Source organism: Triticum dicoccoides, chromosome 5A, assembly GCF_002162155.2.
Source record: "Triticum dicoccoides isolate Atlit2015 ecotype Zavitan chromosome 5A, WEW_v2.0, whole genome shotgun sequence".
Taxonomy (NCBI): Eukaryota; Viridiplantae; Streptophyta; class Magnoliopsida; order Poales; family Poaceae; genus Triticum; species Triticum dicoccoides.
This window is the reverse complement of record NC_041388.1, coordinates 685,373,170-685,398,220: the sequence shown is the minus strand read 5'-3', so window position 1 is coordinate 685,398,220 and position 25,051 is coordinate 685,373,170. Positions and strand designations below refer to the sequence as shown.

Sequence of the window (25,051 nt, the reverse complement as noted above, 5' to 3'; positions counted from 1 at the left end):
CGTAACTGCATGTCCCCCAACATGGCTGCAACTCGATTTTTGTTTTGTCGGAGGGGGCGTCGGGGGAGGAGCCGACCATTTGCAAGCCCGACAACAGCCCCACAACTGCAAGTGCTGCACCCGACCGCAACTGCATGTCCCCCAACACGGTTGCAACTCGACTTTTGTTTTGTCGAAGGGGGTGCCGGAGAGGGGGTGGGCTAGTTGCAAGCCCGACAACAGCCCCACAACTGTAAGTGCCGCATTCAACCGCAACTGCATGTCTTTTAACCCGACCGCAACTGGACTTTTTTGTTCTGTCAGAGGGGATGCCAGGAGAGGGGGCATGTTAGTTGCAAGCTCGACAACAGACCCGCAACTGCAAGCGCCGCACCTGACCGTAACTGCATGTCCCCCAACATGGGTGCAACTAGACCTTTGTTTTGTTGGAGGGGGCGATGGGAGAGGGAGTGGGCCAGTTGCATGTCCAACACTAGAAATGCAACTGCAAGTGTCACACCTAGGCCTACAATTGCAAATGTCATCTCAGACTACACCTGCATGTTGCCCTGATGCCTGCTGATTAAGACTTATTTAAATCTCAATCGACTGGACCGTATCCACACCCCATTATCTACTTTGTTTTTCTTATTTAATACCTTTTTATTTTTATTTTCTGTTTCTCTAAAAAGAGGTGTTCTGATTTTTTTAAACGTGACACACCAATCTAGTTGCACCTCTGCATCGCGTGTGTAACTGAATATGATTGGCTCTCTTATTTTGTTAGTAGTACCATTGTCAATTTGCTGATGATAACAAAATTACAAATAGACGAGACCCAATCTAAGAAAAAATGCAAGGTAAAACCATCATTAAATAATGCTAAACATTTTTCTAATTTCATGATGAATATTTTTAAACAGTATTGTACATTTTCTAATTATGTTTCTCTAATTTTTTTAAAATACATGATTAATATTTGTGAAAATGCATGAACATATTTCTTAAAAAAATCATGACTAATGCTTACATTTTCTAGAAGCAAAAATAGTATAAATAAGAATGGAAGGAGAAAAATGAAAAGTAAAACTGGACAAAATTGATAGTAACTGCATGTTAATTTTTTTTGCACGAACAACAAGCTAATACATCCGGCCGGTGCACCACACGTAGTAATGGAGCAGCAGCACGGAACAAAAATACCGCCCAATCTCTGGCCCAACTCAGCTCAAAAACACACAAAGCAAAGACAAACAGGGCAGCCCAGAAAGCAACCAGAGGTGACATGGTATGGGCTGGACAATAAAGGAAAAAAAAGGTGACGTCAGCCGATTGAGATTTCGCGAAATCTCAGTCGACTGAGACCTAGACAAACCCTTTCTTCTAACCCTGCTCATCACTACAAGCCGCGGCTACGACTCCAGCAAAAATTTGCCATTCCCTCAAGTGTATCCTCATATCATAAAGATCAAAGTATAAGTCACGTAAATACTGACATGACAAAATTAAAAAGATAACAAAATATCTCTGAGCTTGACACCAATGCCCGTCACCTGCCTCCGGCACCACCACAACAACCATTAAAGAAAAGAACGATGAATCACCTCCTCACCCGAGCTCGACGCGACTGCATCACTAATATTCAGTTTGCGAATCTTCAAGGTGACTCACCAAAAGTGAAGCAACGAATCAGACCGGAGCAACACCCCCGACACGCCATTGAACTCCAGATCTGACACCCCACCACGACTAAGACGCCGAAGGACGAAACCATACCTGCCATCCATGAACCACGAGCCCAACACACCTTCCGTTCTTCTAGATGTCGTCGATGCAGACCACAATCTGCATCCGCTTCTGGACTACCTCCCAAGTTTCGGTCCGACGTTGGAGCAAACTTCTTGGTAACAGCGAAGCCCGAGGACACATGCCCACCACGATATTTTTTAGATTTCTGAAAATAGATTCCAAGAACCTTGTTTACTTAAGTGAATAATTATTTCTTAAATTTACTTTTGAAGATATGACATTTTTTTTATAAAATTTACAAAGTTGTTTGTAAATTGTTTTCTAAATAAATGCTCACTAAATAGAAAACAGAAACAAAATAAGATTTTTTGTTTTTGTTTTGAAGAATTCATCCTGTTCCATTACAAAGAGACTGGAAAAATTTGGGAGATGTTAAAATTCGCTGGACACAGTGGTTGACACTTCAGATTTCTTTTAAAAATCTGCCTGTTTTTTGAGAGAGAGAATTTTAAAATCTGGCTTGTGTGCTATCTCGACTATCTGCAGAAGTTTCTGTAAACTAGCCGCAGAAGCTATCGGCAGACATGAGGTCTCGTATCTCCTACAGCTTCCTCGGCCCACGGTACGCCCCTGCATCGACGCACGTCTCGCTACTAATGTCAGGCACAAGTGACTGTGACAAAAAGAAATCAGAGAGAAGTGGCGCTGGTAGGAACACATGTCTGTCTGTCTGTCTGTAGTAGCTTTTTATTAAGCACTGTACTGTATATTGGTACATTGGTACCCAACCCAATCGTGCTGTGATCATGTCATTACATACAGTTCTTGGTCCAGTCGCTAGACAGTAATACATACATACAGAGGCTAATTAAGAGAATACAAAAGCAGAGAAAGAAAGTATGCTGCAAGATGAAGCAGAGGAAGAGAGAGGAGGGTGGGGCTAAGCTAAGCTAGCTAGCTAGTACAGATCGACCAAAGGAATGATCAAACAGCTTCTTACACTCTATACCAGAACCAAATTCAGTTCAGGTGGTTGATCGACGAGCTCAGCCGACGACCCTGCAGTTGGTCCTGATGGTGCCTTGGTTGCCGGTGAGCACGCCGATGGCGCCCATGGCGACCATGGCGCTGGCGAAGTCGGTCTGGAAGGTGCCGGGGCTGGAGGTGTAGCCGAGGACCTGCGCGGCGGTGCCGTTGTCGGCGAGCAGCGCCTGGTCGGAGGAGAGCAGGCCGCGGTTGGCGGCGACGTTGGCGTAGTAGTTGGTGTCGAAGGTGTTGGGGGTGACGGGGTCCATGGCCACGGGCTGGCTGGCGCCGGACTGCGGACACTGCGTGCTCAGAGTCGCCAGGTAGCTCGGGTCCATGCTGGGGTCCTTGCCCCCGCTGGTCCCGTACGAGTAGAGCCGGCTGCTGAAGGAGCTGCACTGCGCCATCCCCACCGTGTGCGCACCTGCACATCAAATTCGTTCATTCGTTCAGCAAAACCTCTTCTCTCTCGGGCCGTCGGCGCACGAGGTTGGGGTGGTGACCACGTACGTACCTGAGAGCGCGACCATCTGGGCCTGGGTGAGGCCCTTGGAGCCGAAGATCTGGTTGAGCTGGTTCACGTTGGCGGTCGGCGGCGGCAGGTTCCCGTTGGTCTCCCCCGCCACCGAGACGTTGCCGTCTCGCCGCCCCGCCGGCACCTGGTACGAGTTACCTCCGACCTGCACACACATTTGCACACATCGTCAGTCCATTTCCGTTCTGGTAAAACAAAAAACTGGCACGCCATTTTTAAGTTTTAACCACTCCTGCATGATTGCATGGGTCAGTTAGCAGTGCCCGTCGATCCAGCGATCCTCATCCGATACACGGCGATCGACAGAGACATGTACAGTTTAAGGATGGCAACAGTACACTGAGGTGTTGCTTCATCTGCATCCGCCCTTCTTCTCTAGTCGCTAGAAACCACGGGCTAAGGACGGATGGAGACGCGTCACATGGGCATGGTTGGTGAGCCGGGCCGGGGCGGGGCGGGGGACGACGGCGCGGCATGGGGGGCTCCATGCCATCTATCCAAGTGGAGGATGAGAGGAAGAGCGACAGAAATCATGGCATGTGCCGGCCACATGGGGAGGGCGTGAGACGGATCCACGTAAACTAGTCGGCCCGGCCACCAACGCACCCCGCACCCTAGCGTGCGCCGCTCGGTGAGCAAGATCCCCTGCTTCTCTGATTATCGCGGCCGATTGACACGAACGATGACGGAGCCCGAACCGCCGGTCTGCTGGTACGCGTCTTTTTCGTGTCAACAAGGTTGTTAGCTAGCCTCATGTGCTGTGCCCAGCTCTGAATGTACTACACAGCTTCACTGTCAGTCAGTCACACTCACGCACGCAGCGGTGCAGTACTTGAGATCGTCAAGCAGTTTTTAGCCCACCAGTTGAGAAACTCGATCGTCGTCAGTCAAATGAAAGAGTAACACAAAGGCCAGAGCTGCAACGGTCGTATGACTGGCCCTCCACCACCCAAACGTAATCCCCAGCACAACCCACGGCACATTAACTGCTGAACATCTCATCAACAAATACTCCAACCAGAGCACATCACTGTTCCTACCAGCAGTACTCTTGGATAACCTACCAACGGATTGTACCGTTGTCTGCGCGTAACTAACTGAGGAACTAATTAAAGGCTTGCATCGGGAAAGAGCGGCAGATCGCTTGGGTATTTGAACTTCTCCCCCACCACCCTGCGACGGGATGCACTTGGCGATCTTCCTTGCATCGAGACCGGAGCAAATTAAGCTCGGGAATGACTACGCGAACCCATCTTCTACTGCTACCAGTAAGGCCTCTTTTGGTTCATAGGATAGGATTATCGTAGGAATAGGAATTTTGTTGGAAATGAAATGACATGTATTTTAAATCCTATGAGTATGAATAGGAAACGAGATGTCAATTGATTGACACCAAAGGAATTTTTTCATTGAGTCTAGGCTCATTTTTATTTTCCTATGAAATGTGAAGGATATGAACCAATCTTATGTAGAAATAGAAATTCATTCCTATGAACCAAAGGGCTCTGAAGGAAAAAAATCCTATCCTCTAGAATTCCTATAAAATTCCTTTAAACCAATGGAGGCCTCAAAGTAAAACTTTCTATGCTATATATTTTTTCCCTCCGATGAATGAATGGAACCCCGCAGGCACGATGGCCACGCGGACAGCCTGGATCATGGCGCCTCCTCCGGCGGTCCGGCCACGTCCGGCAAGAAGAAAAACTCGGGGAAAGCGACCAGAGTTCTCTACTCTCTCCCTTTCCCATCATAACTACAACCTGGCATCCATTTCAAAAATAATAATAATAACTACAACCTGGCAGCGAGGCGTGACACGGACATGCGACCCTTGATCAGCACACACGGACGGCCACCGTAACGTAACGTAATGCGTGCGCCCAAAGCAACGGGCCTGCACCTGCAGAGCGTAGGGCCCTCCCCTCGGCGGCCTGTACGTGCGTGCGGTGCGGCGGAAGCAGTGCCATTCTCGGCATCGTTGGGTGCAGGTTGGCAGGCACGTAGACGTAGACGTAGGACTAGTATAGGACTAGGATTACTGGCGCTAGTGCGGCCTTCGGGTGGAAAGGAAAGGAGAGAAACAAAAGGCGGTCGGTTCCTTCCATGTCCTGGTTGCTTGCTTTTCGAGAAAGATACGCAGCAAAGGTGGTACGCATGGTGCGGTGGGCATCGGTAAAAGGCTTGATCGGAGATCGGTCGAGGCCCGCGCCACATGCTTCCATATTCCGACACCACATTCCTCCGACCCCACCGGCCGGCGATCGACCGAACGAACTCATAGAAACTCCTGACACACACACAGTGACCTCCAGCAGGAAAGCAACCGAACGCAACGTACCAGGGCGAGGGCGTCTCTGGCGGCGAAGGCGAGCACGTCGGCGCAGGAGACGACGCCGTAGCAGGCCTGCTCCAGCCGCGTCTTGGCCGCGTCGATCACCTCGAACCCGCGCAGGCTCGAGTTGGGGGGCGCGTCCTTCTCCGCCTGGTTGCCCGCCGTCGAGTCCAGCAGCACCGACCCGTCGCAGCCCTGCATCATGCACCACGAACAACACATCGATTATTATGCCTAAATTCATCTGCCGTTAGTGATGCTCGATCGAGTAGGAGTAGGTGATATCATGCCGGCCAGGCCCATGAATGAAAGCAACCGAGCATGCACTGTCAAGCATCGCTCCCAACGCGTCACGCTCGAGCGGTTGGGGGTTAGCGTCGAGGCTCTATCCAATTTTGCCAAGAAACAAGACAAAAAGAAACAGAGCAGAGCAAAGGATGGACTCTTGTGCTCGTATGGCAACGGCCTGTCAGAGCGCCACCATTCTGGGCTTCCAGCACCCGATCTACCACTTGCTCCTCGCTGTAAATAAAAGAGGAAGAAACTGCCAGCGCAGAGCACGGCGCACGGCAAAAGAGGACATTCAGCAGGCTCCTCCACATGCGAGCCAAGGACACCGGTGACATCGCCGCATTGGATCACTCACCGCATCTCTACTTCTCAATCTACTCCTACCTCTGAAGTCTGACCTCGATCTCACGCCAAGCAAGAAGAGAACCGAGCTCTTGTCTGTCCATGGAAGGGAATCGGAGCTAGCTAGCTAGCAGGGCTGGAGGTATCGAATTGCGATGTAGTACTAGTACGTACCCTGACGAAGCAGTCGTGGAAGTGGAGCCGGAGGAGGCCGGCGGCGGTGCCGGGGCTGCCGGACACGCCCTTGCTGACCTCCTGCTGCACGATGATCTCCGCCGCCGGGCACAGCGTGTCGTAGTACCCGACCTGCAGCTGCGCCCTCCCCGTCGCCGCCACCATCGCCAGCACCACCACCGCCGCCACAGCCCGCAGCCGCATTCGCGCTCCTCCTCTGGCCGCCGGCGCCTCCATGTATGTATATCCCTGGCCTAGCTCCCTGGATGGCCGGCCGGACAACCAATTCAGGTCTTGCTTCCTTAAGCCGGCGGCAATTAATCCTCGACGCCGCTAGAGGCCGCAAGAGATAGTATATAGCAGCGGCAGCAACTTTCCGGTGGCGCTATCTATCTATGCGATGGGCGGTGATATCTTCCGGGCTAAGGATGAAGACGAGGAGAAACCGGTGCGAGCCCAGGTGGGAGCGGAGGCTGGTTTTGTAGGCGGGCGGGCGGGCGAGGCGAGGCAGGGTGGCACGAGCCATGTGGTGTACAACTAGGTTAGCGGAAGAGAGGGACCCGGGCCCAAACTTTTTGAGCTATCATTGAGGCGATAAAATTAACTTTGATCGATGTGATCCATGACACAAAGATCCATCCATCCATCCATTCGTTCATCAGTGAAATTCTTTTTACCTTTTGAGTTTTGATTTGGTCTGCTGCGTGCCATAGATTGATTTACTGGGGATGGATCATGGATGGATCGAGGGAGGGACAATTCGGTCGGGCAGTGTCAGTGTGACTGCAGTGGTGAGCAGTGGACTAATGTGGCGAGACCTGGCATGTGACACAAGAGGGTACGTTGCGCCAAGCTGGCGCCGCAGATGATTAGTCGATCAATGGTCTCTTCTTCTTTATGTAGATTGGAAGTTTCCTCTCTGCTCTATCACGCCCGCCCCAGTAGTTTTTGTTCCGCTACATCGGCATCTGATGCCAAAAACGGGATATTTGCTACTAGGAGCCTATGCGATTTGTGTGTCCATCACAACGAACATTCGGTGGTAACTTAATGCGATCCAGTACAGCCTTACGGTTATCGACTGCTCTGATCTTGACCAGTGTCCTCCGTCCGATGTACTGTGTCCTAGATAGTTAGTTGTAGCTGGGTGTGGAATTAAGTGTGAGTTGGCTTTGCTTCAGTTTGCAGCGCACTCCAACCCCTCCACCCTGCATCTACTTGAGTTAAGAAGTGCTGATGATGTGCCCTGACCATGACCGTCTCTTGATTACTGTAACTGGTACTGTAGTCAGCTGCTAACGCGTAATCCCTCGACCCATCGGGTTTGCCAGCTCGGTGTCCTTGCTCGATCGCCTAATTGATTGTTTGATTTGACTCCTGCCTGCTGCCGCTGCTGCTTCAGAAAACTAATCCCCCCTCTCTCTCTTTTTTCTGAACTGGCATGATTAAAGCAGCAGATCTCTGGGAGTATTTAACTGAATGAGACGACAGGGGAAGAGCGTCAGTGCGGTTAGTTCAAGCAAATCGAGTGGCACTAGTCGACAACTGGGCCCCGGATTCGACTGCCTTCCTCGTTAAGGAGTGTGCTGCAAAAACTTTACCCGAAGGAATGAAGCAAGCATGGAAAAGCAGGGAGGGGCGGCTGCCACGTAACTGCAGTTTCTAGGTAAAGTTACACATGATTAGTTAAACACCTGGAGGCCTGGTAAAAAGGTTGAGGGCATCATGAAACTGCCAGTGCAGCCGTGCAGGAGCTAGCTAGGGAAATACTTCCTCCGTTCCTAAATATAAGTCTTTGTAGAGATTTCACTATGAACCACGTACAAATGTATATAGATGCATTTTAAGTGTAGATTCATTCATTTTACTCCGTATGTAGTCCACCTAGTAAAATCCCTACAAAGACTTATATTTAGAAACGGAGGGAGTATATATATGTTCAATGGGTCAAGCCAAGAAGACAGCGTAAGTTCAGTGGAGCAAGTAGTGAGTAACTGCATGCATGCATGCCCACCTAGTCTAGAGATGATTTCTCATGATTAATTACAGGTGCGTGTGCTGCCTGCACATGCAGGTCGTGTTTGGTGGTGGAAGCTGCGTGCCAGCCGTGCTAATAACAAACCTGGCCCCTATTTATGGCTAATATCAACCGATGAATCTGCCATGGACTGCTGTCGGTTTGACCGCAGTTGGAGGACGCCCATGTTCATGTTCCTAACAACCGGTTTGCAATTGTGCATACAGCTAGCCGTTGGAAACAGTTCAGTCTTTACCATGTGGCGGGCAGCTGTTAGCGTAGGTTATCACGTTAATGTTCAGTGTTAAATGCGCAAGTGCTGAACTCTAGAGCAACGTGGATCGTTGGATCAAAGTGATTCCATGGAGGTGATGAATTGGATCTGCCTAATTGCTGCTTTTTTTTTTATATCTGTGAGTGGATTCACTGAATCATGATTTTTGTTCAGACAGACACTGAATCATGGTTTATTGACCAGCCACCATAAAGAAAGAAGATATGGAACTTAATTCACACAAAAGACATCATGGACTTGCTTAATGAGGACCAAGGAGGCGACTACAACATGCAACGAGTCTCCTCCTGGCAATAAGAAATGCTAGCCTCATGAGTGGATAGTTGATAATCTTTCCTGAAAAAAAGCGAGAACTGGCTCCATCCATCCAGCAGCTTCTTTCTTAGCCCCGTCTTGTGCTCATCCCTACTTTGCCGGCTCCGTTACAAAGGATGATTGATTGATTGCTTTTCTTCCATCGTGGCCGTTTCCAGCTCTAATAATTAAGAGGACAAACTCAAACTTTTTTTTTTGGACACCAGAAAGAAACTCAAACTAGAGTATTGTTGTTGTTACCAACTTGCTTGTCCGGTTCAGCAAACACTAAACCTGGTGAATCTTTGCCCGGGTTCTTGTTAGGTTTCTTCTTGTTTTCTAATCAGGGTAACCCAGGCTGTTAGGTAGGCACCCAGGGTTGCTCGACACATGACAAAAGCACGTCTACAGTGTGGCCGATCCATGCGTCACGCATCACCCGAATAACTAAAGCAGGCGTACGCTTTGCCAAAAGCTCGCAGCACAGTTTTTGGAAGCTCTTTCCTATCAGGTGAGAAAGGGAGATCTCGCACACCACACCACACATCTCTCACGCGCAACGCAATGTACGTGTCCAAAATTCAGTCGATGCATATATAACTCCATTGCATTTTGCAAAACCGGCCAAGAAGATACCACGGATTCAGAGTGACGTAAAGTGTAAGCGAATAAGATAGGGTGCAACAAGTGTGTATCAGTTTACGACCCTGCAGTTGGTGCGTATCTGGCCGTCGCCGCCGGTGAGCACCCGGATGCCGCCCATCCTCACCATGGCGTCGCCGAACCTGGTCACGAACAGGTAGACGTTGCCGGCGTTCTGCGCCACGAGCGCGGCCGTGGCGTTGTCGGAGGTGAGCGTCTGGTCGGAGGCGAGGACGCCCTGGTTGGCCAGCAGGGCGCGGAAGTAGCCCGTGTCGAACGTGTCGGGGCTGCCGGCGTCCATGGGCACTGCGTTGGGGCTCCCCGGCGGGCACTGCCGCGCCAGCTCCGCCGCCTTGGCCGCGTCCATGGCCGGGTCCTGGCCCGTGCCCGTGGTGGCGTTGTACCCGTGCAGCCGCGCGCTGAAGGAGCTGCAGTGCGTCACGCCGATCGTGTGCGCGCCTGAACGCATACAAATGAGAAACGCAGAGAGTAAAAAAAAACGTCACTGGCCGCCCGAAGCTGTCGATGTGAGCTGGGCTGTGGGTGTTTGAGTGGGCTGCTAGGTACCTGAAAGCGTGACCATGTCCTCCTGGGAGAGCCCATTCTTACCGAAGGCTTCCGTGAGATGGGCCACGTTCGCCGTGGGTGGGGGCAGGCTCGCCTGCGCGTCGGACGCCGCCGACACGTTGCCGTCCCTCCGCCCGGCCGGGACGCCGTACGGGCTACCGCCGGCCTGCCATTGTCGCCATTGACGGTGTGTGAGCAAGAGCTCAAAAAAGGCTGGCAGCAATGTGAGCCCTGTCACCGTACGTACCAGGACGACGCTGTCTCGTGCGGCGAAGGCGAGTATGTCGGCGCATGAGACGGTCCCGGCGCACGCGGCCTCGAGGCGCTTCTTGGCGGCGTCGATGACCTCGAAGCCCCTCAGGCTCTTGTTGGGCGGGGCGTCCTTCTCCGCCGTGCTGTTGGCCGTCGAGTCCAGCAGCACTGACGCGTCGCAGCCCTGACACGAACCATAGTCAACAGCTCGTCAGTACATCACTGACATTTTCAATGGAGCACACGCCTGCATTGCAACCTGCATTTCATACTGGCTAGTCGATACACAGCTAAGTGCAAACCTTGACGAAGCAGTCGTGGAAGTGGAGGCGGACGAGGCCGGCGGCGAAGCCGGGGTAGGCGCTGACGGCCCTGCCGACCTCGTCCCTCACGATCACCTCCGCCTGGGGGCACGAGTGCGCGTAGAACCCTACCTGGAGCTGCGCCTGGCCTCGCGCCTCACCGGCCAGTAGCCACATTGCGACAACCGCGGCGCCAACCACCACGAGCAACGCCATGACCACTGTCAATTACAGTAGCTAGCTAGCTAGGTAGACGAACCGAGACCGCTGCGTCAAAATCTGCACGGCGCGGTCAAATTTATAGGGAGCAGATCGTGCCAAGGAGCGCGCTGGCTAGCTAGTTACTCTGGTCAGCAAAGGGACAGTTCGGCAGCGTGGTGCTACTTTCACTAATCAAATCAGTCACTGATAGATAGATAGGCATGTGGAGGCTGGCTAGAAACACGGCCAAGATTTTGGGGCATTGGCATTGGGATTAGCCAGTAGTGGGTGCAGCCGTACGCGCCAGTAGCCGGCAAATCAGGGGTCTTGTGTTTTCTTCTTCGGCTCCACTGCGGTTTCCAAGGGCCAAACTGGCTCATCTTTACAAATTACAAACTGGAGCTTGCTTGTGGGTCGATCAAGGCATCAGTCTGGTTGCCCGCTGTGATCCATGGGGACGGAGCCAAAATGCCCAACCATAGTGCTCTTCTTGGAAACGTTATAGAATGATGATGACAGCTCTCGTCTTGGTTGTGGTGATCGAGGTGGTTTTTGCAGGGCATGTCATGGTAGTAGATTTGGTACAAATGTAGTTTTACCTCCGTCCCAAGTTAACTGTTATAGATTTGTCTAAATATGGATGCATCTGACACTAAAACACAACTAATCCGGGAGGGACGGAGGGAGTACATGGCAAAACGGCATGCAATGTTTGTATAGGCTTCCAAATCATAGGAGGTGCATTGTACGGTGGCGGAAACGGTGCAAGACCTAATTGCACGTACGGTGGTGCATTGTACCCATGTGATAGTTGCCTTGAAGACTGAGGTCAGGTATGACATATGTGCGTTTGTGACCGTGTGTTTACACGACGAGGGAATAATCAATAATGTCAGTGCATGTTTTGCGGCAAGAAACGGCTACATAGGCGCGGCGCCCATGTGAGTGCGCGACAATCGTCCACTGACAGAGATACGTAGAGTATATGTTTTGTCCGGAACCACGCCATATATAGTAATGGTGCGACGTACGCTTACCACCTAATTTGATTATGAAACTGCAAGCGATGCTACAGTCAGTGGACTGAGAGTCAGGGCAGAGCTCCAGGTTTTGGTACGCGCGTCCAGGTAACGACTTGTCAGGACCTCTGAAAACTGATTCCTGCAGTGTCGATTTCTTCAGTTATCGGAGTACCGCTCCGCCTTTGCCGTAATCAAGCTCGACCTTTGATCTTCCATCCAACCGTCTACGCAGCCTCGCACTGAGCAGATGATGTTTTCGACGTTGATTCCAGATCCAACGGTCTTCGCTAGCCCATGGGTCGCTGTTTGAATTCCGACAAATGTGCACTGTTTACTTTACGCCTTTTGCTGATTCTGTAATGGCTATAAGGCCAAGCATTTGGGCACGTAGAGACCATATCTCTGGTATTGGGTAAAACCCTAGCTGCCGTGTTCCGGCTGCCCCCCTTTATGTGCATCTGAGAGTGGTGGCTAAGAACCCTAGAAACTTCGTGTCAAATCAGCTACTTTCTTGTCTGAAACCCATTTATGTTCTTTACTAGTTCAGTTAACTCTGAACCTTAAACCACTACTACGTGAACCCGCCGCGCAGCGCACGCACGAACGGCGCATTGGCGAGTAGCACAACACGCCCACAGTGAAATTCAGGGATAGGGTTAGTGGGGAGGAGGTCACGTATGTCTGTAAATTCAGTCCATGGTTAAATCGCTCGTATGTCTAGTATTCTTGTGCATTGGCACAGACAAACTTAAGGAAATTTCACAAGTCATCCGGGACCGGGAGTTGCAGGACAATACACGGATCAGATTGGCACTTGAGCTACCTACTACTCCTATAAGAGTAGTAGACTAGAAAAGGACTGTACATTCACGATTTCTGCCCCTACATATACAATGCAACTTCTATATCCGGACATTTCTGCCGCTAGAACTTGATGAGAGCCCAGACCACGGCGACGAAGATCACACCTGCGATGATCGACACGAGGATGCCCGTGCATGACCCGCTTTTCCGCATCCGTGTGTTGAGTGATTTGAGCTTCTTCTGCGCGCGCTGTAGACGAACATGACACAAGGACATGGATGTTAGTGGCGCACATACATACATCTAGCAGACTAGAAAGCTATCGATCTTGATGTAGTAATTATCATTTGGGATATCTATGATGGGAGGGAATGAGGTACCTGCAGCTGGTTGCTCGTGTCCTCCACCCTCTCGTCCAGATCATCCTGCAGCAACGATCATGTATAATGGTTTCAGAAAATAAGAACTCGTGTACTTGAAAGGACAAATTGACACCGGAATTTCAGGAACCAAAACAGATAGCTGGCAAGAAGACCATGCTTACAATTAGCCTGACGTGCAGGTCCAGCTCCTCGTTGATCGCCAGCGCGATGTGCTTGGTGCTGACTATGGTCTCCTCCAGCCTGTCTAGACACTCATCTTGCTCTGCATCATCATGCAAAGTTTAGTTCATCATGAGTTTGTTTAGTTGAGTATATACGCAGCATTGCAAAACATATGTTGATGCACGGCAATGGATGGAGTAACCAACGAAGCGTACCTTTCATGATGTTCCTCTGCAGCTGGACAATCTCTTGATTCTCCATGTTGGCCGTGCTCTTTATGTCCACCACCGTGCACCTGTCGTCGCTCGGTCCAAGCAGCTCGTTCCTGAAGGTTCAGAAAGTGGGAACACAGACAGGTTGTTTCAGCGTCAGTCAGGCAGGTTTTCGGGGTCATAAATTGAGTTCAGAAAAGAGTTCAGACTGGTCGTTGAAACTTGGCAGACATATTGTTTCAGCGTCAGTCGGACAGGTTCAGAGTTCAGAAATTAATTCATTCACCTGTTGGATGAGTGCTTCTTCATGGTGAACGGCGCGGCCACCTCCTTCACCTTCAGCTCCAGAGCGTCGAACTTCTCCGCCAGCTTGCGCATCTCCTTCACGTTTCTGCAATGCAAATCGATTAGTGTTATGCACCAAATACATCGAGTTATTTCTGTGCATTATTGTTAGGATTTTCTATAGTAGGAGGAGTAATAATATGAGTAGATGCCTGTTGGGGAGTCGGTCGAGGTCCTCCCTCATGAGGCTCAGCCGGGTCTCGAGGATGGCCACCTTCCGCCGGATCTCGCCGGTCCGGCGCTTCAGCTCTAGCGGCAGCGACGCCGGGACGGACGCCCTCTCGGCGATGTTCCCCATCACCTCGTCCACCAGCCTCTCGGCGTCCTGGAACCGCTTCGTCCATCGCTCCAATGGCGACGGCGCCGGCGTCGGCGCAAAACCTGAGGAGAGCAACACGTACCCACACGATCGACACAGAGTTAGCACGCATTGGCTGCTGAACAAGATCGGAACCGCGAATCACAGGAAGCAAGACGAACTCGGCTGATTGGTTGGTTACCCTTGGGCTGGAAGGTCGCCATCGGGAGAGCCGGATGCGACCGGTTGATGTTGGACATTGATGTGCTCCTTCGTTCTTGCAAAATTGCCTATTCCTGATGATAGAACCAGCTAATTAGCTAAAAAAATCCTGCTGTTTATGCGGTGCGGCTTGGGGTATATGATCTTATTGGGGATGCACATGAACTGTGCCTTTTCCGTTTGGCGTCCGAGAAGGAGTCCAGTCGGGAGGGAGAAGGGACGACGACTACGACTTTGATTCAGGTTTGCTGTTCCGGTCGTCGGTTTCGATTCGACCTCAACCCTCCGGGGAGATTACGCATGGGCTTGGGCCTCCATGACCAGATGCCAGATGCACCAGGTCGGCAAAGTCTTTTTTTTTCCCAAAAAAAAAGCAAGTCTATTTTTTTACAAAGGGTATCTTCGTTCATACTGCCTCCGTTTCTAAATACAAGTCTCTCTATAGATTTCAATGGGACTACATATGAATGTATATAGACATATTGTAGAGTGTATATTCACTCATTTTACTCCGTATGTAGTCTATATGGGAATGCCTAAAAAGACTTATATTTAGGAACGGAGGGAGAACATTATATCGAGATGATACAACCACAATGAACAAATGTCTGTCCTCTGTAACAAGACGCACACATACAACAAGTCCAAAAACGAGTAAATTGCTCAAAACCACCACATTCATGGCTAGGGTTAACGGATTACCACCATTTTTGCCGAAAACCAAAAAAACCACCAACTCTGTGGCAAGTGAGTAACAAATCGCACTAATTCGAAACTGAGCCGCGTCTAACAATGGAACTGATGGGTGGGACCCACATGTCAAGCTAATTTGGCATGCCTATATGGACAATATGCTGAGGTGGAAGATGAGCCCCCCAGTCAGCCCCTCACTATTTTCACCCATTTTTTCTAATTCCTCCACGGTCAATGGCGGCTGGAGGCAGTGGCGTCGCAGCCGAAAGTCCGGTTGGCGGTGGGCTGGACGATCCTGACCTCCACAGCGATGACGGGGCGGCGACTCGCCTCATTGGAAGGGAGGCGGCGACGCCGCAAGGAGAGCACTCAGTAGCGGGGCGAGGCGGGCGTGGGGCGGGGCTTGCTGTCGAGCGCGAGCCGACGAGGCTACAAGGCAGGCTTGTTGGCGGCGTGCCTCCTTGAGCTCGGCCTCCAGCCACCGGTGGAGCTGGTGAGAAGGGTAGTGAGAGAGTGAGAAATTTGAGGAGGAAGAAGGAGGTGTGAGACAAACAAGTGGGACCCTCGTGCACCTCAGCAGGTCTTCACCACATCAGCCCAAACATACGGGTCCTTCCCGTCGGTTTTGATGTTAGACATGACTCAACTTTGAATTAGTGCGATTTGTTACTCACTTGCCGCAAAGTTGATGGTTTTTTGTGGTTTTCGGCAAAAGGCAGTGGTAATATGTTACCCTAGCCTGGTGGTTTTGAGCAATTTACTCTAAAAAAAGAGTGATAATATTCTCTCACCAAAAAAGAATGATGTTGATCTCCCATCATCCCGGTCCAAGATATCCATGATCGCAAGATCATCCGGTTCTCCGAAACAATGATAACCCGCCTCATCTGGGTCTTCTCAAGCAGAAGTCAAATCTTTACCCAAAACTTGAAAATTTCACGACACAAAACTTAAAGTAGAAAATCTCGTGAGCTCTGTTAGCGAAAGAAAACAAAAGACCACTTCAAGGTACTGTAATGAACTCATTATTTATTTATATTGGTGTTAAACCTAATGTATCCCAACTTTTATATGGTTTATAAACTATTTTACTAGCCATAGATTCATCAAAATAAGCAAACAACACACCAAAAACTGAATCTGTCAAAAACAGAACATTCTGTAGTAATCTGTAGCTAGCGCAAGATCTGGAACCCCAAAAATTCTAAAATAAATTGCTGGACGTGAGGAATTCATCTATTAATCATATAAAAAAAGAATTAACTAAATAGCACTTTCCAAATAAAAATGGAAGCAGTTCTCGTGAGCGCTAAAGTTTCTATTTTTTACAACAGGATTAACAAGACTTTCCCCAAGTCTCAACGGTTCTACTTGGCATAAACACTAATTAAACACAAAAAGCACAACCAAAACAGAGGCTAGATAAATTATTTATTACTAAGCAGGAGCAAAAATCAAGGAATTAAAATAAAATTGGGTTGCCTCCCAACAAGCGCTATCGTTTAACGCCCCTAGCTAGGCATAAAAAGCAAGGATAGATCTAGGTATTGTCATCTTTGGTTTTAGGGAAAAAAGAGCAAACTTGCTATCTATGAAATTAATCTTTCTATTTTGATAAAGCACATGGCTATTAATGGTAGAAGAAAGATTAAGTATGTTATGGAAATTTGTATCTAAGCTAGACTTCATCTCTTTGATAGATTCATTTTGGTAAGAGAGCAAAAAAGATGTAGATTCAACTTTCTCATTCATGGGGTGCCCAAATATGGTTTTCATCTTCTCATAAGTGTCTACGGCATCCCCTTCAAGAAAGCCTTCTTCAAATATAGAAACTAAGACATGCTTAAAAGAAGAAGGAAGGGCAATATAAAAGCTTTTTAAGTAAATTTCAATTTGGTATTGAGGCACATGGCTAGCCCTAATCCTTCATAGTCTATACCAAGCATCTTTCAAAGAATCATCAAGTAAATAACGAAAAATTCCGGAATCATCTTCGTCAAAATTATTAAGATTCTCATTGATAACTCTGGTAGGTTTTTCCATAGTATCCTTATTTATAAGCTTAGCGAGAATAGAAGGGTTGTCCAAAGTACTAAAACTCGGGAGAGAACCCCCAACACTTTTTGATTCAGACATGGAGGAAGAAAGGCGAGCAAGAAAAAGGAAGGGCGGATAAAACGGCAAGGGTGAAGTGGGGGAGAGGAAAACGAGAGGCAAATGACAAATAATGTAATGCGGGAGATAAGGGTTTGTGATGGGTACTTGGTATGTTGACTTTCGCGTAGTCCTCCCCGGCAACGGCGCCAGAAATCCTTCTTGCTACCTCTTGAGCACTTGCGTTGGTTTTCCCTTGAAGAGGAAAGGGTGGTGCAGCAAAGTAGCGTAAGTATTTCCCTCAGTTTTTGAGAACCAAGGTATCAATCCAGTAGGAGGCTACGCGCGAGTCCCTCGCACCTACACAAAACAAATAAATCCTCGCAACTAACGCGATAAGGGGTTGTCAATCCCTACATGGTCACTTACGAGAGTGAGATCTGATAGATATGATAAGATAATATTTTTGGTATTTTTATGATAAAGATGCAAAGTAAAATAAAAGCAATGAAAATAACTAAGTATTGGAAGATTGAATATGATGAAGATAGACCCGGGGGCCATAGGTTTCACTAGTGGCTTCTCTCAAGAGCATATGTATTTTACGGTGGGTGAACAAATTACTGTTGGACAATTGACATAATTGAGCATAGTTATGAGAATATCTAGGTATGATCATGTATATAGGCATCATGTCCGAGACGAGTAGACCGACTCATGTCTGCATCTACTGCTATTACTCCACACATCGACCGCTATCCAGCATTCATGTAGAGTATTAAGTTCATAAGAACAGAATAATGCCTTAAGCAAGATGACATGATGTAGAGGGATAAACTCATGCAATGTATGAAAAACCCATCTTGTTATCCTCGATGGCAACAATACAATACGTGCCTTGCTGCCCCTACTGTCACTGGGAAAGGACACCGCAAGATTGAACCCAAAGCTAAGCACTTCCCCCATTGCAAGAAAGATCAATCTAGTAGGCCAAACCAAACTGATAATTCGAAGAGACTTGCAAAGATAACCAATCATACATAAAAGAATTCAAAGAAGATTGAAATATTGTTCATAGATAAACTTGATCATAAACCCACAATTCATCGGTCTCAACAAACACACCGCAAAAGAAGATTACATAGAATAGATCTCCACAAGAGAGGGGGAGAACTTTGTATTGAGATCCAAAAGGAGAGAAGAAGCCATCTAGCTAATAACTATGTTCCCGAAGGTCTGAGGTAAACTACTCACACTTCATCGGAGAGGCTATGGTGTTGATGTAGAAGCCCTCCGTGATCGATGCCCCCTCCGGCGGAGCTCCGGAACAGGCCCCAAGTTGGGATCTCGTGGATACAGAAAGTTACGGCGGTGGAATTAGGGTTTTGGTTCCGTATCTGATCGTTTGGGGGTACGTAGGTATATATAGGAGGAAGGAGTATGTCGCTGGAGCAACAGGGGGACCACGAGGGTGGAGGGCGCGCCTGGGGGGTAGGCGCGCCCCCCTACCTCGTGGCCTCCCTATTGGTTGCTTGACGTAGGGTCCAAGTCTCCTGGATCTTATTCGTTCCAAAAATCACGTTCCCGAAGGTTTCATTCCGTTTGGACTCCGTTTGATATTCCTTTTCTTCGAAACCCTAAAATAGGCAAAAAAAACAGCAATTCTGGGCTGGGCCTCCGGTTAATAGATTAGTCCCAAAAATAATATAAAAGTGGATAATAAAGCCCAATAATGTCCAAAATAGAAGATAATATAGCATGGAGCAATCAAAAATTATCGATACGTTGGAGACGTATCACAATTTCAAAAAAATTCCTATGATCACGCAAGATCTATCTAGGATATTCATAGAAACAAGATGGGGAGAGTGTGTCCACGTACCTTCGTAGACCGAAAGCGGAAGCGTTAGGTTAACGCAATTGATGTAGTTGAACGTCTTCACGATCCAACTGATCCATGTACCGAATGTACGTCACCTCCGTGTTCAACGCACGTTCAGCTCGATGACGTCCCTCGAGCTCTTGATCCAGTAGAGGGTCAAGGGACAGTTCCGTCAGCACGACAGCGTGGTGACGGTGATGGTGATGTGATCCGCGCAGGGCTTCGCCTAAGCACTACGACACTATGACCGGAGGACTAAACTGTGGAGGGGGGCACCGCACACGGCTAAGAGAAATCTTGGTGTCCTTTGGGGTGCCCCTGCCCCCGTATATAAAGGGGGGAGGAGGAGGACGGCGTCCAGGAGGGGTGCGCCAAGGGGAGAGTCCTACTTGGACTCCTAGTCCAAGTAGGATTCGCCCCTCCCCCCACTTTTCCTTTCTCCACCGGAGGGAATAGGAAGGAAAGGGAAAGGGGGCCACGCCCCCTCCTCCTTGTCCTATTTGGACTCCATAGGAGGGGGCGTGCACCACCTCCCGCGGGCTTCCCTCTCTCTCTCTCTCCCTTTAGGCCCATGTAGGCCCAGCACTTCCCCGGGGGGTTCCGGTAACCCCTCCTACTCCGAAAAAATACCCGAATCACTCGGAACCATTCTGATGTCCGAATACTACCTTCCAATATATGAACCTTTACCTCTCGACCATTTCGAGACTCCTCATCATGTCCATGATCTCATCCAGGACTCCGAACAAACTTCGGTCACCAAAACACATAACTCATAATACAAATCCTCATCGAACGTTAAGCGTGCGAACCCTACGGGTTCAAGAACTATGTAGACATGACCGAGACACATCTCCGGTCAATAACCAATAGCGGAACTTGGATGCTCATATTGGTTCCAACATATTCTTTGAAGATCTTTATCGGTCAAACCGCATAACAACATACGTTATTCCCTTTGTCATCAGTATGTTACTTGCCCGAGATTTGATCATCAGTATCATCATACCTAGTTCAATCTCGTTACCGGAAAGTATCTTTACTTGTTCCGTAGTGCATCATCCCGTAACTAACTTGCAAGGCTTATAGTGATGTGCATTACCGAGAGGGCCCAGAGATACCTCTCCGATACACGAAGTGACAAATCCTAATCTCGATCTTTGCCAACTCAACAAACACCTTCGGAGACACCTGTAGAGCATCTTTATAATCACCTAGTTACGTTGTGACGTTTGATAGCACACAAGGTGTTCCTCCGTTATTCGGGAGTTGCATAATCTCATTGTCACAGGAATATGTATAAGTCATGAAGAAAGCAATAGCAATAAAACTTAACGATCATTATGCTAAGCTAACGGATGAGTCTTGTCCATCACATCATTCTCTAATGATATGACCCCATTCATCAAATGACAACACATGTCTATTGTCAGGAAACATAACCATCTTTGATTAACGAGCTAGTCAAGTAGAGGCATACTAGGGACACTCTGTTTTGTCTATGTATTCACACGTGTACTAAGTTTCCGGTTAATAAAACTGTAGCATGAATAATAAACATTTATCATGATATAAGGAAATATAAATAGCAAATTTATTATTGCCTCTAGGGCATATTTCCTTCAGTCTCTCACTTGCGCTAGAGCAAATAATCTAGATTACATAGTAATGATTCTAACACCCATGGAGTCTTGGTGATGATCATGTTTTGCTCGTGCAAGAGGCTTAGTCAACTGGTCTGCAACATTCAGATTCATATGTATCTTGCAAATCTCCATGTCTCCCTCCTTGACTTGATCGCGGATGGAATTGAAACATCTCTTGATGTGTTTGGTTCTCTTGTGAAATCTGGATTCCTTCGCCAAGGCAATTGCTCCAGTATTGTCACAAAAGATTTTCATTGGACCTGATGCACTAGGTATTACACCTAGATCGGATATGAACTCCTTCATCCATACTCCTTAATTTTCTACTTCCGAAGCAGCTATGTACTCTGCTTCACACGTAGATCCCTCCACGACGCTCTGCTTGGAACTGCACCAACTTACAGCTCCACCATTCAAAATAAATACATATTCGGTTTGCGACTTAGAGTCATCCGGATCAGTGTCAAAGCTTGCATCGATGTAAACATTTTCGACAAGCTCTTTGTCACCCCCATAAACGAGAAACATATCCTTAGTCCTTTTCAGGTATTTCAGGATGTTCTTGACCATTGTCCAATGATCCACTCCTTGATTACTTTGGTACCTCCCTGCTAAACTTATAGCAAGGCACACATGAGAAATTACACAGCATTGCATACATGATAGAACCTATGGCTAAAGCATAGGGAATGACTTTCATTTTGTCTCTATCTTCTGCAGTGGTCGGGCATTGAGTCTGACTCAACTTCACACCTTGTAACACAGACAAGAACCCTTTCTTTGACTGATCCATTTTGAACTTCTTCAAAACTTTATCAAGGTATGTGCTTGTGAAAGTCCAATTAAGCGTCTTGATCTATCTCTATAGATCTTGATGCCCAATATGTAAGCAGCTTCACCGAGGTCTTTCATTGAAAAATTCTTATTCAACTATCCTTTTATGCTATCCAGAAATTTTGTGTGTTTTCCAATCAACAATATGTCATCCACATATAATATTAGAAATGCTACAGAGCTCCCACTCACTTTATTGTAAATATAGGCTTCTCCAGAAGTCTGTATAAAACCATATGCTTTGATCACACTATCAAAGCGTATATTCCAACTCCGAGAGGCTTGCACCAGTCCATAAATGGATCGCTGGAGCTCGCACACTTTATTAGCACCTTTAGGATCGACAAAACCATCTGGTTGCACCATATACAACTCTTCTTTAAGATATCCATTAAGGAATGCAGTTTTGACATCCATTTGCCAAATTTCATAACCATAAACTGCGGCAATTGCTAACATGATTCAGACAGACTTAAGCATCGCTACGGGTGAGAAGGTCTCATCATAGTCTACTCCTTGAACTTGTCAAAAACCTTTCGCAACAAGTCGAGCTTTGTAGTCAGTAACATTACCGCCAGCGTCAGTCTTCTTATTGAAGATCCATTTATTCTCTATGGCTTGCCGATCATCGGGCAAGTCAACCAAAGTCCACACTTTGTTCTCATACATGGATCCCATCTCAGATTTCATGGCCTCAAGCCATTTCGCGGAATCTGGGCTCATCATCGCTTCCTCATAGTTTGTAGGTTTGTCATGGTCTAGTAACATGACTTCAAGAACATGATTACCGTACCACTCTGGTGCGGATCATACTCTGGTTGACCTATGAGGTTTGGTAGTAACTTGATCTGAAGTTTCATGATCTTCATCATTAGCTTCCTCACTAATTGGTGTAGGAATCACTGGAACTGATTTCTGTGATGAACTACTTTCCAATTCCGGAGAAGGTACAATTACCTCATCAAGTTCTACTTTACTCCCACTCACTTCTTTCGAAAGAAACTCCTTCTCTAGAAAGGATCCATTCTTAGCAACGAATATCTTGCCTTCGGATCTGTGATAGAAGGTGTACCCAACAGTCTCCTTTGGGTATCCTATGAAGAGACATTTCTTCGATTTGGGTTTGAGCTTATCAGGTTGAAGCTTTTTCACATAAGCATCACAGCCCCAAACTTTAAGAAACGACAGCTTATGTTTCTTGCCAAACCACAGTTCATATGGTGTCGTCTCAACGGATTTAGATGGTGCCCTATTTAATATGAATGCATCCGTCTCTAAAGGATAACCCCAAAACGATAGTGGTAAATCGGTAAGAGACATCATAGATCGCACCATATCTAATAAAGTACGGTTACTACATTCGGACACACCATTACGCTGTGGTGTTCCAGGTGGCGTGAGTTGCGAAACTATTCCACATTGTTTCGAATGAAGATCAAACTCATAACTCAAATATTCACCTCCACGATCAGATCGTAGAAACATTATTTTCTTGTTACGATGATTTTCCACTTCACTCCGAAATTCTTTGAACTTTTCAAATGTTTCAGACTTATGTTTCATTAAGTAGATATACCCATATCTGCTCAAATCATCTGTGAAGGTTAGAAAATAACGATACCCGCCGCGAGCCTCAACACTTATCGGACCGCATTCGTCAGTATGTATTATTTCCAACAAGTCAGTTGCTCGCTCCATTGTTCCGGAGAACGGAGTCTTAGTCATCTTGCCCATGAGGCATGGTTCGCAAGCATCAAGTGATTCCGAAAGCCCATCAGCATGGAGTTTCTTCATGCGCTTTACATGAATATGACCTAAACGGCAGTGCCACAAATAAGTTGCACAATCATTATTAACTTTGCATCTTTTGGCTTCAATATTATGAATATGTGTATCACTACAATCGAGATTCAACCAAAACAGACCACTCATTAAGGGTGCAAGACCATAAAAGATATTACTCATATAAATAGAACAACCATTTTCTCTGATTTAAATGAATAACCGTCTCACATCAAACAAGATCCAGATATAATGTTCATGCTCAACGCTAGCACCAAATAACAATTATTTAGGTCTAAAACTAATCTCGATGGTAGATGTAGAGGTAGCGTGCCGATGGCGATCACAACGACTTTGGAACCATTTCCCACGCGCATCGTCACCTCGTCCTTAGCCAATCTTCGTTTAATCCGCAACCTATGTTTCGAGTTGCAAATATGAGCAACAGAACTAGTTTCAAATACCCAGGCGCTATTACGAGCATTAGTAAGGTACACATCAATAACATGTATATCAAATATACCTTTCACTTTGCCATCCTTCTTATCCGCCAAATACTTGGGGCAGTTTCGCTTCCAGTGACCAGTCCCTTTGCAGTAGAAGCACTTAGTTTCAGGCTTAGGTCCAGACTTGGGCTTCTTCCCTTGAGCAGCAACTTGCTTGCTGTTCTTCTTGAAGTTCCCCTTCTTCCCTTTGCCATTTTTCTTGCATATTATAGTTCATTACGAAGCCTTTATAGCTTGGTGGCAGTGATTGAAGAAATCTGTCAATGACACTATCATCAGGAAGATTAACTCCCAACTGAGTCAAGTGGTTATGGTACCCAGACATTCTGAGTATGTGTTCACTGACAGAACTATTCTCCTCCATCTTGCAACTATAGAACTTGTTGGAGACTTCATATCTCTCAACTCGGGCATTTGCTTGAAATATTAACTTCAACTCCTGGAACATCTCATATGCTCCATGACGTTCAAAACATCTTTGAGGTCCCGATTCTAAGCCATAAAGCATGGCACACTGAACTATCGAGTAGTCATCAGCTTTTCTCTACCAGACGTTCATAACGTCCGGAGCTGCTCCTGCAGCGGGTCTTGCACCTAGCGGTGCTTCCAAGACGTAATTCTTCTGTGCAGCAATGAGGATAATCCTCAAGTTACGGACCCAGTCCGTCTAGTTGCTACCATCATCTTTCAACTTAGCTTTCTCTAAGAACGCATTAAAATTCAAGGTAACGGTAGCACGGGCCATTGATCTACAACAACATAGATATGCAAAAAACTATCATGCACTACTGGAATCAGCTAGTTTGACATCTGCCAGTTCTTTGCCGTCCGCTAGCGGACGGCAAAGAAGCTCTTTGCCATCAGCTTCCAAAAAGCAGACGGCAAAGATTCTTTGCCGTCGGCTAGCGGACGGCAAAGAGGGAGGGGCCCCACTAACGAGCTGCAAAAAAAACCTAACGGGCCCCCTCTTTGTCGTCCGCTAGCGGACGGCAAAGAGAAAGAAGGCGGACGACAAAGGGTGGCGGACGGCAAAGAGGGAGGCCCCATGTAACGTTAACGGGGCCGCGCCCCACACCCCCCTCTCTCTCTTTCTCTCCCACCTCCACCGCCCCGTCACACCACGCCCCGCCGCCGCCCCAGCGCCCCCCGCCGTCGCCCCAGCGCCCCC

General features: G+C 47.8%; 3 protein-coding genes across 3 annotated transcripts; all 3 read right to left on the bottom strand.

Moving 5' to 3' along the window:
• Positions 1-2,451: 2,451 nt before the first annotated feature.
• On the bottom strand, positions 2,452-6,902 carry LOC119304143 (peroxidase 5-like). The gene is made up of 4 exons (XM_037581310.1): positions 6,429-6,902; positions 5,628-5,816; positions 3,269-3,434; positions 2,452-3,178 (listed from the first exon to the last, which is right to left on the bottom strand). The coding sequence occupies exons 1-4, from the start codon at positions 6,663-6,665 to the stop codon at positions 2,775-2,777; spliced, it is 996 nt and encodes a 331-aa protein (XP_037437207.1). The 5' UTR covers positions 6,666-6,902; the 3' UTR covers positions 2,452-2,774.
• Positions 6,903-9,601: 2,699 nt separating this feature from the next.
• LOC119298434 (peroxidase 5-like) lies at positions 9,602-11,058 on the bottom strand. The gene is made up of 4 exons (XM_037575836.1): positions 10,798-11,058; positions 10,491-10,679; positions 10,244-10,409; positions 9,602-10,135 (listed from the first exon to the last, which is right to left on the bottom strand). Exons 1-4 carry the CDS (start codon positions 11,011-11,013, stop codon positions 9,729-9,731), a joined length of 978 nt encoding a protein of 325 aa, XP_037431733.1. The 5' UTR covers positions 11,014-11,058; the 3' UTR covers positions 9,602-9,728.
• Positions 11,059-12,591: 1,533 nt separating this feature from the next.
• On the bottom strand, positions 12,592-14,448 carry LOC119298433 (syntaxin-51-like). Its single transcript, XM_037575835.1, has 7 exons — positions 14,381-14,448; positions 13,868-13,972; positions 13,585-13,694; positions 13,369-13,469; positions 13,205-13,249; positions 12,989-13,073; positions 12,592-12,701 (listed from the first exon to the last, which is right to left on the bottom strand). Exons 1-7 carry the CDS (start codon positions 14,446-14,448, stop codon positions 12,592-12,594), a joined length of 624 nt encoding a protein of 207 aa, XP_037431732.1.
• Between the last annotated feature and the right edge of the window lie 10,603 nt (positions 14,449-25,051).